The sequence below is a fragment of the Hyla sarda genome, chromosome 4, assembly GCF_029499605.1.
Source record: "Hyla sarda isolate aHylSar1 chromosome 4, aHylSar1.hap1, whole genome shotgun sequence".
NCBI lineage: Eukaryota > Metazoa > Chordata > Amphibia > Anura > Hylidae > Hyla > Hyla sarda.
Window position 1 is genome coordinate 348,349,264 of NC_079192.1, and position 16,229 is coordinate 348,365,492.

Genomic DNA, 16,229 nt, shown 5'->3' on the forward strand with positions numbered 1-16,229 from the left:
GGCAGGCATGTAGAGGGGGACCTGGTAAAGGAAGGAACCCTACAAACCGGTATATGGCCCATGGAGCAACATGTGGAGACTCACTCGGAACTGCACCTTGGCAGTGGAACACCTGAACTTCCGTTCTCGTGTTGGAAGTGAATGATAGTGGACTTGATGTATCAGTAGTAGACCATGCAGACAACCGTCTGGCTGACTGGTATAGGATTCCTGAATGCTCAGGGTAACTCCATCGAACCCCCCCCAAAGTGGGGTATTTGAGCACGACCTAACGGGCGACCTGGCGGTGTAAGAGACCCAGCAGACGCAAGTCTGGCTGACTGGCATCAGTCCCGAGTACCTGCACCCTCATTCAGAGTCCTTACACCAGCAGTGAGGTATGGGAAACCTGACCATGCCTGTAGCAGTCCAGGGATGGAGACCATGCAGGCAACAGTCTGGCTGAACAAGTACACTTCCAGGCGCTGGATAAAAGGAGAAAGCCAGATATGTAATCACTGTGCGCCTCTGTCGCCTGTGGTGGGAGGGGAGGTCTAGAAGCCATGGATAGTATCTCCGCCACCGTGGGAGATAGGGGAGGCTGAGGAGCCGTGGAATCCATCCCCGTTACTTCGTCTAGGGTCCATAGATCACGCTGGGACATGTCTTTGTACGCGCCTCAGAGCAGTGGGGTACCGAAACTCCAGCCACAGATACATCAGCTGTGTGATGAGTAACAGGCGGTGGAGGAAACCATGCAGATCACTGTTTGGCTTACTAGTATAGGTCCATAGTAGACAACGAGTCACTCCGTCTGGACACCTTGCACAAGAATGGGGTACCGGAGTGCCAGCCGCGGACGCGGCAGCTGAGGGATGAGTGACAGGCGAGACTACTCTCAGACATATCGACATTAGGACCAATCCATGCCCACGCAGGGACACTTCCATGGAGACCTCGCACAAAACGTGAGGATTCGGAGCACTAGTCGCGGATGCAGCAGCCTGTGGAGGAGGGAATCATTGAATGATATGCAAGAACACCCCCTTGATGGGTGACCGGCGGACCTGACAGAGCATCCACCAGGAATGCAAAAAACTCTTTCCAGGGCACCCAACCAGTGTCTTGCCTTGGTAGGGAGGGACTGGACTTAAGCCGTAGGCACGACGGGCATGGCGTGGCACTCAGTGGTAAGGGAGAACAGTCACTGAATATATCCACGACAGTTTCAAAGTGATGGTGTATATAACAGATACGCCAGAGGCATACCGCAACTGACAATGTATAGGGTGACTGAAGGAATAAAGCGGCCCCCAATACGTCCCAAGAAAAGGGACCCTGCAGATATTAAACTGATAACAGATGAGACAGACAAAGGCTCTAATAGCGCTTGGTTGCCAGGTGCAATATGCTTGATTGCCAAACACACGCCAAACACAACCAAGTCGTCTGACAGAGCAGCGGTGATTTTTTTTTTTTTTTTTTAAATAGGTTTGACAGATAGTGCAGCCCTCCGAGCAGGGAGGGCACGCTGGAAGAACACCAACCCACAGAGCCGGCCTCATACCGTAAGGGGGATGGGAAGGAATTTGTAGAAAAATGCAGCCGCCCCCCTCCATCACCCGACCAAATGAATGGGGCGCCGGCTGCACCATCTGCGGCCTTTTACAGAAACAGGGCTGGGGGACTGGTTGATGGACACGGCCGGTTCCTCCATCATGGAAGCGCCCGTCTGCATGGTACGGGAGCAGTAAGGGGTGGTTGGCCACGTGGGACCGGAGACCCGCTGCCTGAAGGTCTCTGGTCAGCAAGGACAGTGCGCCTGGCCACAGCAACAGAGTAGTAAGCGGGCTGGTGTGCTCGCACTGAGGAAAAGATCAGCCACGTGGGACCGGAGACCTGCTGCATGCAGCTGCAGGTCTCTGGTCAGCCTAATAAAGAACACACGCTGTGTCCTGGCCGCACAAAAAAGGTAGCAAGCGGGCTGGTTATGCGCGCCCCCCCCCCACCCCCACCCCCATTGGGGAAGCAGACACCGATTGGGACCGGAGACCTGCTGCCCCAGAAGACAAACTGGGGCAGCAGCATAGAGTCTCCGGATGAATAGTGGGGAAAACGTGGCCAGGGCAGTGTGCCTGGCCGCAATACATGTGGGACCCGGAAAGGGAGGGGGACTGTATACTCTATGTCCAGGCTCCTGAACTCCCACCTGAAAAAGGGAAACAAAAGGGAGTAAAGAACCGAACTTAACAGCCCTTACTAGAAAATAATAATAATAAAAAAGACCAGGTCTAGAGGTGGTAGGTAGGCAGTGCATGGCAGGATGTTCTGATTTTGTATCTGTATATTTTACATTTTCTCTTTTCTGATTAACCCCTTCCCGCAAAGTCAGGTACATGTACCAGATGGAAATAAACTGTCACGGCGCCGCCGGGCGCTGTGACAGTTTAATGAAACCTGCTGTGCTACACAGCAGGACCTGCCTGAAGCTGGTCAGGGACCAATCGCAGCGGTCCTCGGCCGGCGATGGCTGCTATTGGTCCGTCAGTTCAGACGAACCGAAAGCAGGGATCTGGCGGGGGTCTCCTCCTTCCCCCCTCTCCTCCGTCGCTTCATTCAGTGAAGCGATCGGTGGTGAGGGGGCCCCGTTGGGCGAGGCCGCCCGAAGCACTCAGGATCGTATCGCAGCTCCGATCCTGAGTTAACCCTGTAGACGCTGCAGTCACTGTGCCCGCGGCATCTATTAGGGTTACAGAGGGAGGGAGTTCCCTCTGTCACCATCGGCACTCTGCAAAGTGAAAACAGAGTACCGATGGTTATCATAGCAAGAGGAGGACTGACAGTGGCCTCCGTTGTCATGGCAACATGAGTGATCAGTCTCTACCTAAGCTAGGGACTGATCTTTCCTATGCCTGTCAGTACTGACAGACATAGGCAAAATGCAATGGAGTACAGATGTGTACTCCATTGAATTCTGTGTATAACAGTAAAAAAAAAAAAAAATAAAATAAAGTTAAATGTGCAAAACAGTGAAATTTTTTTTTTATTGAAAGTAAAATTATTATATAATAGAATATTAATATATATATATATATATATATATATATATATATATATATATATATATATATATACACACACACATACACATACACACACACATACACACATATACACACACACACACCCAAAAAACATCAACATGTCCCGCAAAAAAAAATAAAAAAAATTAAATAAAAAAAAATACAAAGTCCTCACACAATTGCATGAGTGAAAAAATTAAGTTATGGCTCACGGCGACTTACAAACGTGATTTTTTTTCTTTTCTTTTTTATGCTATAAATGAACTAAAATATTTTAAAAAAAAGTCTAGAAATTTGGTATTGCCGTAACCGTATCAACCTGCAAAGTAAAGTTAACATGTCATTTATACCGCATGACGAACAACCTACATTTTTTTAAATAAAAAAACAACTGCAAAATAGATTTTTATGTACACCCCTCATAAAAAAAATTAATAAAAAATGATCAGAGTGTCACATGTACCCCAGAATGGTACCAATGAAAGCGCCAACTTGTCTCCCAAAAATATTTTGCACCCCAAGGGCTCTGCAACTTTATATGATGCCAAGAAAATATCCTAAACTAAAAGGATGCCCCAAAATCCACACAGCATGTCTTCATGTCTGAGGACTGTGTGAGACATGTAGCGCACAAAGGCCACATATGAGATATTTCTAAAAACGTCAGAATTCAGGGAATAAATCTTGAGTTGTATTTCTTTGTCAACACCTAATGTGTTACAGAAAAAACATTGATAAAAATGAAAAATCGGCAAAAAAATTTTAATTTTAAAATTCAGCCTCCACTTTGCTTTCATTTCTGTGAAGTGCCGAAAGGGTTAATAAACTTCTTTAATGTCATTCTGACTACTTTAAAGGGTGCAGTTTATAAAATGGGGTGATTTACGGGGGTATCTAACATACAGGCCCTGCAATTCCACTTCAGAACTGAACCGGTCCCTGAAAAATCAGATTTAGACATTTTCTTGAAAATCTGGAAAATTGCTGCTAAACTTATAACCTTATAATGTTCTAAAAAAGTAAAAGAATATTTATCAAATGATGGGAACATAAAGTAGACATATTGTAGATGTGAATTAATCATTATTGTATTTATCAGCGTATAACACGCACCCCCATTTTAATAGAGAAATTTATTTAAAAAAAACAAAACAAAACATATAAGATAAATGACAGACTTAATGCCATATCATCCCTCTAACTTTGATTTTGCCTGAACTTCAGTTTGGTCCCCCCTTCCAGTGCCACATCATTCCTCCCCTTTTATCAGCCCCTGTGCCACATTTACACCCATCCCCCCCCTTACCCGCTCATCATGGGCCCCCTCTGCTCATCATGGGCCCCCTCTGCTCATCATGCCCTTTCCCCCCGTTTTTGATATATATATTTATTTGTTTTTTCCCCCCATCTTCCTTCCCTAGCCACGCTTGGCAGGCCAGGTCCGGTGTCTGGTCTCGCGGGCTGCAGTCAGGGACGTCACAATCAGGGATGTCACTCATTCAATGGTGCTGCCGCTGTGACTATTCTAATGGCTGCGGTTGCTGCGACCACACTGACCAGCGGCGGCTGCAGCGAATGATGAGTGACGTCCCAGACGCTGCGCAGCCGGCAGAGGACATCACTCATCCTGCTTCTCTGACTGCAGCCGGCAAGACCCGACACTGGACCTGGCCTGCCGAGCGCAGCTAGGTAAGGAAGATAAAAAATAAAATATAAAATAAAAAATACAATAAAAAGCAGGGGGAAAGGGCAGGAAAATTTTAAAAAAAACAAAGCGGGAGCTGCACGCTGGTCACTGATTTAAAGTGGCCTCAGCCAGGCTGCTAATCCTCAACGAGCAGACGCTGCTGCGGACACTTTAAATCAGTGACAAAAAGATTTATCGGCGTATAACATGCAGGCAGACTTTTTGCCTTGAATTTAAGTTTTAAAAGTGCGTGTTATACGCCGATAAATACGGTAATTTGGTGTGATATGACAATTTATCGTACGAGCAGAAAATGTGAAGTCTAGAAAAATGCTAATTTTTCATTTTTTTTTACATTAATTTATTATTTTTTTTTACAAAAAACGCTGAATATATCAAAATTTACCACTAATGTAAAGTACAATATGTCAAGAAAAACAATCTTGGAATTGCGTTGATAAGTAAAAGCGTTCCAAAGTTATTACCACATAAAATGTCAGATTTAAAAAAAAAAGGCCTTGGTCATTAACCTCTTAAAGGAGAACTCCAGAACATAAAAATTGCCCCCCATAGTGCCGGCAGTAAAAAAATAAATAAAGATGTACTACCTTCCTCCGCTCCCCCGGGGCCTCCGGTAACCCGCTCTGGTCTCCGCCCCGATCTACTTCCTGGTTGCCGGAGGTCGGATGAGTCATACTGCACTCAGCCAATCACCGGCCACAGTGAAGTTCCGACTCAGCCGGCGATAGGCTGAGCGCAGTGTGACGTTTTCGGCCTCGGCAGCAGGTGCCGGTGTAGTGAAGAATTGTGTGTCCTGAGGCGTTTTCACACTGCCCCGGGTATATCCTGCAAGGTAGGAGCCGACTTTTTCCAGTGTCAGCACCTCCTAGTGGCAAGAGCATATACCCATAAGTAAGGTGTCCCCCAATGAAGAGCGACCGAGAAGGACAATTATCCCCTATCCGCAGGATCTCCCGTAATGCTCGTGTTGTCAACCTCACTGAGGTCGACAGACCACCCCCTCCATTCAGCTGTATGGGAGAGGCGGGGATGCACAAACGCTACATCACCGCCTCTTCCATTCAGATACATGTCAGTCGCAGCCCCGTACAGGAGATCGCGCACGGGGATCAGACACTTATCCCTATCTGAATCTTTAGGCGGGTTTAAAGAGAGTGCAGGAGTTGCACTCGTTTTATAGCAGCCGCCAGACTATCAGTAGCCAAACACTCACTGGTCATGCAGGGGGCAGGGGCGATCCGATCTTGCCTCTGCGCATTTAACACTTTAGACTCTGATCAACGCCGATCACGGCATCTAAAGTGAAAGTGGAACTTGCAGGTTGCTCAGTGTAACTCACGGAACCCCCGCAATGACGTTCTAAGAGCTAAAATGGCGGAGGAGGGTCTCCTTACCTGCCTCCTGCTGCCAATCCCCTGATGTAGCCTGGGCTTAGCCAGGCTATAAGTGTCAATCGCCGATCATACTGTGTAATGCTATGACATAGGCATAGCATTATACAGTAAATGCAATTTAATAATTGCATATAAAAGTCCCCAATGGTGGCTTAAAAAGTGAAAAATAAAAAATATTAAAATCTAAAATCTTCCCATTTAAAAAAAATAAATAAAATTTGCATATGTTGCATCGCCATGTGCGTAATTTTCCAAACTATTAAAATATAATGTTTATGACCTTCAATGGTAAACGGCGTAAACATTAAGAAATACAGAAATATACTGATATACCAGAATTTTTTTTTATTTAGCGATCAAAAAATCCCATCTAAACAGAAATTGTACCAATAAAAACTACAGATCACGGCACAAAATAATTAGCCCTCAAATCCCAGTATACTGGAAACATTTTTTATAGGGGTCAGAAAATGACAATTATATGCTTACCAATTTATTTAAAAAAAGTATTTTGAAGTAGTACAATAATAAAAACACTTTATAAATTGGATATGGTTTTAATCACATTGACCTACGGTATAAAGATAATGGGGGAGATTTATCAAAACTTGTGAAGAGGAAAAGTTGCTCGTAGCAACCAGATTTCATTTTTAAAAGAGCCTCTCAAAAATAAAAGCAGCAATCTGATAGGTTGCTATGGGCAACTTGTCAACAATTTCTCTGCACAGGTTTTGATATGTCTTCCCCATTGTATCATTTTAGCAATCGATCGCAGCTAACAAATCAATGTAATGCAATAGCATAACATTAATCTATGTAAGCCATCCAATAATTGCTTAGGATAGGCCCCTAGGAGTGCAAAAAAAGTGTAAAACAAAAAAAGAAGAGTTAAATGTTTTTAAACAAATAATAAAAAAAAATATATATATACAAATTTAAATCACCCTTATTTCCAAAAAATAAAAAAAATAAATAAAAAGTTAAATACATAACTATGATGTTACTGATCCTGCAGGGTATAAACGCAAAAACATTCCAAACTACAAAATTGCTGATTTTTGGTCACATCAGGTCCCAGAAAAAAGTAATAAAAATTTAAAAGAAAAATTTACATATACGCAAAAGTGGTACCGTTAAAGACTACAGTACAAAACAAAAAAGTTCTGTAGGGCAAGAAAAAAAATTATAATAATTTTGAACTGAACTGAAAAAATTATTGCCCCACAAAATTGCACAATTCCATATTTTTTTCAGTGTTGCCTTTACATATATACCGTATATACTCGAGTATAAGCCGAGTTTTTCAGCACGATTTTTCGTGCTGAAAACACCCCCCTCGGCTTATACTCGAGTGAACTCCCCCACCCGCAGTGGTCTTCAACCTGCGGACTTCCAGAGGTTTCAAAACTACAACTCCCAGCAAGCCAGGGCAGCCATCGGCTGTCCGGGCTTGCTGGGAGTTGTAGTTTTGAAACCTCCGGAGGTCCGCAGGTTGAAGACCACTGCGGCCTTCAACATCATCCAGCCCCCTCTCACCCCCCTTTAGTTCTGAGTACTCACCTCCGCTCGGCGCTGGTCCGGTCCTGCAGGGCTGTCCGGTGAGGAGGTCGTCCGGTGGGATAGTGGTTCCGGGCTGCTATCTTCACCGGGGAGGCCTCTTCTAAGCGCTTCGGGCCCGGCCTCAGAATAGTCACGTTGCCTTGACAACGACTCTATTCCGGGCCGGAAGCGCGGAGAAGAGGCGCCCCCGGTGAAGATAGCAGCCCGGAACCACTATCCCACCGGACGACCTCCTCACCGGACAGCCCTGCAGGACCGGACCAGCGCCGAGCGGAGGTGAGTACTCAGAACTAAAGGGGGGTGAGAGGGGGCTGGATGATGTTGAAGGCCGCAGTGGTCTTCAACCTGCGGACCTCCGGAGGTTTCAAAACTACAACTCCCAGCAAGCCCGGACAGCCGATGGCTGCCCGGGCTTGCTGGGAGTTGTAGTTTTGAAACCTCTGGAGGTCCGCATGTTGAAGGCCGCAGTGGTCTTCAACCTGCGGACCTCCGGAGGTTTCAAAACTACAACTCCCAGCAAGCCCGGACAGCCGATGGCTGCCCGGGCTTGCTGGGAGTTGTAGTTTTGAAACCTCTGGAGGTCCGCAGGTTGAAGACCACTGAGGGCGAATGATGAGAAGAGGATGATGAAGGGGGGTGTGGGGATGATGAAGGGGGGTGGGGATGATGAAGGGGGGTGGGGATGATGACAAGGGGATGATGAAGGGGGGGATGTGTGGGATGATTACAAGGGGATGATGAAGGGGGGATGTGTGGGATGATAAGGGGATGATGAAGGGGGTATGTGTGGGATGATGACAAGGGGATGATGAAGGGGGGATGTGTGGGATGATAAGGGGATGATGAAGGGGGGATGTGTGGGATGATGACAAGGGGATGATGAAGGGGGGGATGTGTGGGATGATAAGGGGATGATGAAGGGGGGATGTGTGGGATGAAGGGGGGATGTGTGGGATGAAGGGGGGATGTGTGGGATGAAGGGGGGATGATGAAGGGGGGATGTGTGGGATGATAAGGGGATGATGAAGGGGGGGATGTGTGGGATGATAAGGGGATGATGATAAGGGGATGATGAAGGGGGGGATGTGTGGGATGATGACAAGGGGATGATGATGAGGATGTTAATGACGGGTCTGGATGATGACAGGGGGGGATGAGGTATTTCCCACCCTAGGCTTATACTCGAGTCAATAACTTTTCCTGGGATTTTGGGTTGAAATTAGGGGTCTCGGCTTATACTCGGGTCGGCTTATACTCGAGTATATACGGTACTTTTTATGGTTCTGTAACACATTATATGATAAAGTATGCCAAAAAAAAGTACAACTTGTCTGGCAATATAACCCCTAATACAACTTTGTCATTGGAAATATAAAAAAGTTATGGGTCTTAGAATGTGAAAAGGAAAAAAACATGAGTTGAAAAAAAAAAAAAAATTGCTGGGACATGAAGGGGTTAAAAAGTTCATCAATGCCATCTATTATCAAAGTCTATGAATAAGCGTTTTATTGATCTTTCTAGCAATATGATCAATGTTCTCCCAAAGCCATGCAATACAACAAGATAAAAAGCCTTTTTTTTTTTTTTTTCATGAGTCAAACAGATGTCCCCATTGATCAGACACTCCCTTTGGATTGGGGATAAGTGTCTGTGGAAAACCAGAGACATACCTAGAAGAATATGAGAAAGTACAAACCTCTATCTCCGCTATTTTGTCTTCGGCTATTTTTTGTTTACTCAGTAGCTGACTGTGAATTTTCTCTTTAGTTTGAAGAACAAACCTAAAAAAAATAAAAAATAAACCTTATTAAAAAGCAATTTGAATTACGTTAATTCAAATAGTTAAAGTATTACTGTCATTAAAAACAAATTGACATGTCGCACTCCTGCATATTATTATCATATCTCACTCCTGCAATCTGCTATGATCCTAAGTTATCAGCTGGGGAAGCGGGAAGCATTGCATAGATGTCTACACAGAAAAATGTATGGATCTCTCAGCAAGCCGGGCATTAGCTGCCTGCTTACCGTCTAATAAGGCATCAGACCCAATGTGATCAACAACTTTTGACATGTTTGATTGACAGGTCAAAAGTTGTTTTTAAAGAAGCTGTCCAGTGCTATGAAAATGTATCCCCTATCTGCAGGATAGGGGATAAATTTCTTATCGCTGGGAGTCCGACCGCTGGGTCTCCCCTCGTACTGGGGCCTGGCTAGGGCCAGTCTCTGTGTTGCTAGAGTGCATTTTGCACCCAGCACATCAGCTGGTTGAAATACTCCCCCTCAATTCATCTCTATGGGAGTGGCGGAGACACAGGAACGCTGTTGTCTCCGTCTCATCCACAGAGCTGAATGGAGGGGCGTCTCTGTACCAGCTGACCTGCTGTGTGTGAAACATGCTCTAGCAGCGCAGGACCAGGGCCTAACGGGAAAGGGGGGCGGGTGGGGTAACCTGTCAAATGCAAACGCTGTTCAATCTACTGGTATCTTTAGTCTATGTTTTAGACTAGAAGTAGCAAAGCTGAATTACCATTGTATGTAAAAAGGAGATTTTTTAACACTTACCGTAAAATCTCTTTCTCGAAGGATCCATTTGGGGGGGAGGGGGGGACACACATACCGTGGGTGTATCTTGCTGTCTCCCCAGGAGGTGTGACACTATGGTAATAAAAAAAGTTGGCTCCTCCCAGCAGGATATACCCGCCTTCAGGCTCTGAGGTAATCAGTTTAAATGGGGGCATTGTCATGAAATCAAAAAATTGATATGTTGTAGTACTAATACTAATATACTTTAATTAAAAAAAGTGATTTTAAAACAGTTTAAAATCACTTAAATTCGGCCACTAGGGGTCGCCCTCCTAGTGGCCGAGTGCATTGGGCAGTGACGTCACTAATGAATTTCGACTCGGAATTCATTCACTGCGGTGCTCGCTCCCGCCTGTCAGACAGGCGGGAGCGACCGATTTGAATGAAGAGGACGCGCGCAGGCTCCCTGGCAGGCCCCGGCGACAGGTAAGATTATCTATGTTGTGTCTGTTACTGAATGTTTTTGCGGGGGGGGGGGCGGGGGATCGGGGGGGGGGGTGGGATAGTGGGTTGTGCGGCGCAGCGGGGCCATCACGGTGTGCCTCCAGTTGTTTCCCCACTACAACTCCCAGCATACCCTGACAGCCAATAGATGTCAGGGCAAGCTGGGAGTTGTAGTGAGGAAACAGCTGGAGGGACACCGAGAAGGTGACCTGGGGGGGGGGGGGGGGTGGGGGGGGAAAGGGAGTTGAGCTGCGCGACGGGGCCGGGGGGTTGGTTTGCGGGCTGCGCGACGGGGAGCGGGATGTGCGGCCATCACGGTGTGCCTCCAGTTGTTTCCCCACTACAACTCCCAGCATGCCCTGACAGCCAGTAGATGTCAGGGCATGCTGGGAGTTGTAGTGGTGAAACAGCTGGAGACACCCTGTTAGGAGAAGGGCGGAAGTTGGCCCCCAGCAGGCATCAGTGATGTGGTGCCTGCTGGGGAAGTCTGCCTGGTAGTGAGCACACTACCAGGCAAACTAAATGCCATTTTTAAAATAGTAAAAAAAATAAAATAAAGGCAGGGAGGGTGTTTGGGATAGAAGGGCTATAGGCAGGAACAGGAAAAAAAAAAAAAAAAAAAAAAAAAACGATGGTGGGAGCTACCCTTTAAGTTCTAGAGCAATAGGAGAGGAGGACCCAAAACTGTCCATGAATCAGAAGAAAAAAAACATAACCGAACACACCCTCGGACAGAGAACCAAAGGAAAAATCCCCAAAAGGGTGGGAGCTTTGTCCCTCAATGGATCCTTCGAGAAAGAGATTTTACAGTAAGTGTTAAAAAAATCTCCTTTTCTCTATCGGCTCCATTGGGGGACACAGACCGTGGGACGTACCAAAGCCGCAACACTTTACACCCCAGACTAGCATCAGCCGATGCGAAAGTATGAACCCTGTAAAACCTCGAGAAAGTGTGCAAAGACGACCAGGTAGCCGCCTGCAAATCTGCGAGGCCGAGGCTCTATTCTGGAGAGCGTAGGATGCCCCGACAGAACGAGTGGAATGAGCCACAACCTTGAAAGGAGGAATCCTCACCTTGCAGCGATAGGCTTCCCAAATGGCAGACCGAATCCACCTAGAAATGGTGGCCTTGGAAGCAGGTTGTCCCTTGCGATGACCTTCCATAAGGACAAAAAAGGAATCACACTGACGAAATGAAGAGATGGAAGGATGAGCCCGAACAGCCCGGACTACATCCAGCTTGTGTAGTAAGTGTCCTTAGGATGAGAGGGAGCAGGACAAAAGGACGGGAGGACAATGTCCTCATTGAGATGAAAGGCCGAGACTAGGGATCGACCAATTATCGGTATGGCCGATATCACGATTTTTGGGCATTATCGGTTTCGGCAATTACCTTGCTGATAAGCCGATAATGCCCCAACCCACCGCACCCGTGACCCGCACCGCGACCGCCCTCCCCGGCCCCATTGTCTCCCCCATCCCCATATTTATAATTACCTGTTCCCGGGGCCCACGCTACTTCTTGCTCCTGCTGCGTTACGCTGTACGCAATGACGAGTGACTTGATGTGCGCGATGTGACGTCACCGTCAGTGCACACAGTGACAGCTCAGGAGGACGCCACCGGAGCCAGATGTAGAGTGGACCCCGGGAAGAGGTAATTATAAAACCGGGGATGGGGGAGGCAATGGGGCCGGTGCGGTGTGGCTGGTCGGGGGTGCTCGGTCGCGGTGCGGTGGGTCGGGGGGGGGGGCAGTCGCGGTGCGGCGGTGGGGGGAGCGGTGGCGGTGATAGGTCTCAGGACCCCCGGACAGGCAGGGGGAGAGAAACAGGTGGCGGCGGTGGCCTATGGCACCACAAAAGCCACTGCAGTGCATTGATTTAAAGCGTACCGCGGTCTCAACCGCCACGGGTTGGCAAAGAGGACCCTGAGCGAGTAGGTCCAGGCGGAGCGTAAGGCGCAGGGGAGTGTCGTCCAGGAGCCTGACTACGTCGGCGTACCACGACCTTCGGGGCCAATCTGGAGCTACCAGACTGGCGGGGACGTCCTCTGCTTTGATCTTCCTCAGCACCCTGGGAAGGAGTGGAAGAGGAGGGAACAAATAGGGTAGGGCGAACCCCGCCCAAGAAACCACTAGGGCGTCCACGGCAGATCCTGAGGGTCCCGGGACTTGGACATCAACGGAGGGATCAAGCGATTGAGCCGGAAAGCGAAGAGGTCCACGTCTGGAATGCCCCAGAGGTCGCAGAGCTGCACGTAGACCTCCGGATGAAGGGACCACCGGGCTCGGGTGAGGACAGACTGAGGAAGTCCGCTTGCCAGTGGAGCACTCCCGGAATGTGAATCGCGGAGATGGCCGGAACCTTGTTCCCCGTCCAAGTGAGAATCTGCCGAGCTGCGAGAGCCGTCCTGTCGATATATCTACGCCACGGATGTGGTGTTATCTGACAGAACACGGACAGGACGGGACTGAAGACGGAACTCCTGAACCGCCCAAGACCAGAGTCCCTGAACCGCCCAATCTCGGAACACGCCGCCCCAGCCCGACAGGCTGGCATCTGTTGTAACCACCTGCCAGAGAAGGGGAAGAAACGATCGCCTTTGGAGGAGAAGGGGGAGCGGAGCCCCCAGAGCAAAGACTGACGGACCCTGCGAGGAGAACAATCTGACTATCGATGGATAGAGGAGACCTGTCCCATCGAGAGAGAATCGCCAGATGAAGGGGGCGGTAATGAAACTGGGCAAAGGGTATGGCCTCCATAGATGCCACCATCCGACCCAGGACCTCCATACAAGTACGGATGGAGACTGATACCTGGGACCGAAGGGAGCGGACCCCCGACCGGAGCGCCAGACGTCTGTCCTGGAAGACCAATTCGGGAAGAGGTCGAGAAGAATCGAAGTCCCGGAAGGGTTAGAGACTGGGTAGGATGGAGGACTGACTTGTCCCGGTTGATCATCTTCCCAAAGCGAGTCAGAGTGTGGAGAGTGACATCCAGATTCTCCAGAGTCTGGGCTCCAGCTGGAGCCTGATGAGAAGGTCGTCAGGCAGGTGTCATCGAGATTCCCCTTGACCGTTACGGCCCATCACTGGTGCCAGGATCTTGTAAAGACCCAAGGCGCCGAGGCTAGACCAAGGGGGAGGGCTACAAATTGAAAGTACCCTTCTGGAACTGCAAAGCGTAGGTACCGATGATGGCCCCGAAATAATGACACATGGAGGTAGGCATCCTTGATGTCCACCGATGGAAGGAACTCTCCTTGTTCCAGGGACGCCACTCCCGAACGGAGAGAATCCATTCTGAAGTGGCGAATGGGAAAGAGATGCTTGAGATCCAGAATCGGTGCACAGAACTGACCCTTTGGGGACCTCAAAAAGATTTGAAAGGAACCCCGAAAAACATTCCCCTGGAGGAACGGGGCCAAAAACCAGGGATAGGAGAGCCGCTCTAAATTGCTTCGCCAGAGGAGGAGACCCGGGGGGGGGGGGGGGGGGGGAACGAAAAAAAGCGATCCCCAGGAAGGGAGACGAATTCGATCCGGTAACCGTTGGACACCACGTCCCTGACCCAAGAGTCCTGAATATATGGGATCCAGATGACTCGGAAAAACAAGAGACGACCTCTCACCCGAAAGAAACAGCGGGTGAGGGCCTTACTGCATGCAGAAGTGGGTTTGCGGTTGTTCGATTTGGGCGCAAAACGGCTGGACCGATTGGAGTCCAACTTCCAAGACGGGCGTGCCCGGAACGAGGGAGCCTTCGTGTCCCGCGAGGGCACCTGTCCGGACCCTTTACTGGGGCCAGAGGTCCGAAAGAACCGAAGGAAAAACACTTCCTTTGGGAAGGAGGGCAAGCCTTATTTTGAGGTAACAAGGAACTCTTACCTTCCGATGCCTCGGAGATCATCTCATCAAGGAGTTTGTCAAAAAAGACGGGCACCCTAAAGGCAAGCTCAGTGAGAGGCCTTCCGGAAGCGGCATCCGCATACCAAGCCTTAAGCCACAGAGATCGGGCCCGCGAGGGGAACGCTCTCGTCTATCTGAAGACTCAATGCAGACGAGGCACCCCTAGCACGCTTGTGAGAGCGTGAAGTACCAGGAGACGAGAAGCGGCCCTCCCAGGGGTCCTGCAAGAGAAGACCCCTTAAAGGCGGACACCACTTCCCGTGAGGCCTCAGCCACCGAACGGGAGAATTGGGTCAAGTCAGCCATATACCAGGTCAGGGAAGAAACCCGGGATGGAGGAGCAGCTGGACCCACCGGGACCGGGGGGCCATCAGGGAGCACCCGGGGGTCTGGGGGAGCAGTGGAACAGACAGGGCAAGAGGTCTAGGCAGAGCCAGACATTTTAGTATCACAGTGCTACAGATATAATAAGGCACTGAAATTCCAGGTTTCTGCGTAAAGGGAGAAGGAGAATAGCCCTAGAGAGGAGACCTGTCCCATGAACTTTCTCCCCTAGACTGCGTCCCGTTAGCTGCAGAGAAAACCTGCTCCCTGCCGTCAGAGATACTGACAGGCCAGCCAATAGGAAGGGAGGGGCGTGCCAGAAGCAAGGCACACTGTAACAGGCCCCTTCACATAGAAAAATCGCGCCCACTGCGCTGATTGGACGCTGCTTCGAGCCCCCGAGAGCTCCAGTCCAGTGGGTGGAGCTACAGACGGCCGAAGAAGAACCGTCATGGTGCCCGCTCCTTGTCCCGAGCGTCATGTCTAGTCCGCATAGCGCTCGGGGGAATAGGGCGGACGGTCTAAACGCCAGCAGAGACGGCCAGCAAAAGTGAAAGTAAGCCGGCGCTGAAGTGCCCGGCTCGTAGCAGCGCCGCGGCTATCAGCCGCGAATAAGGCGCTGAGGGAAAAGGAAAGTAGCCAGCGCTGAGAGCGCCCGGCCCGAAACAGCGCCGCGGCTGACAGCCGCATATAAGGCGCCTGGGTAGTAGAACCAAGCACCCACACACACACACAACATAGTAAAGTGCCCCAAAACACATGCCCTACATATAAGCCCCCTTAGGTGCCACTGCTCCCCCAATAAATAATGCAGCCCCTGTATAAACCAGCCCCATAAACTGAAGGTGGGCCAAAAACCGGGGGTCTCCAGAGGTTGCGAGCTCCGTACCTATGGAGAAAAAGGGGAGGAAAGTACTTACCTCAGTCAGAAGAACTTACCTAATGGAGTCTTCAGTGAAGTCTTCAGCCAGCTTATGGTCCCTGCATCACGCCTAGCTGCTATAGCGCGAGCGAGGCGCGCAGAGACATAGGGGGACCCGGACCCATGAGGTACCACCCAGATGCTGGCCGTTGGCGAGGGGGGTTTAACAGCGCATATACGTAAAGTCTGTGCCCCCTTACTCACAATGGGGAAACAGGGAACCGCAGTCCCTAAGTCCCCACCTGAAAACAGAAAAGAAAAAGGATTAAAAAACGAACACGTCCCTATACTAGGAAAACAAAAAACAGAAGACCTGGTCTGGA

General features: G+C 49.2%; 1 protein-coding gene across 3 annotated transcripts in view; it reads right to left on the minus strand.

Moving 5' to 3' along the window:
* PFDN1 (prefoldin subunit 1) overlaps positions 1-16,229 on the minus strand; it is a 53,463-nt gene that overhangs the window by 15,516 nt on the left and 21,718 nt on the right. For all 3 annotated transcript variants that reach the window (XM_056516569.1, XM_056516572.1, XM_056516571.1), the window contains exon 3: positions 9,421-9,505. In XM_056516569.1, the coding sequence (XP_056372544.1) occupies positions 9,421-9,505 (85 nt within the window). The remainder of the gene's footprint in view (positions 1-9,420; positions 9,506-16,229) is intronic.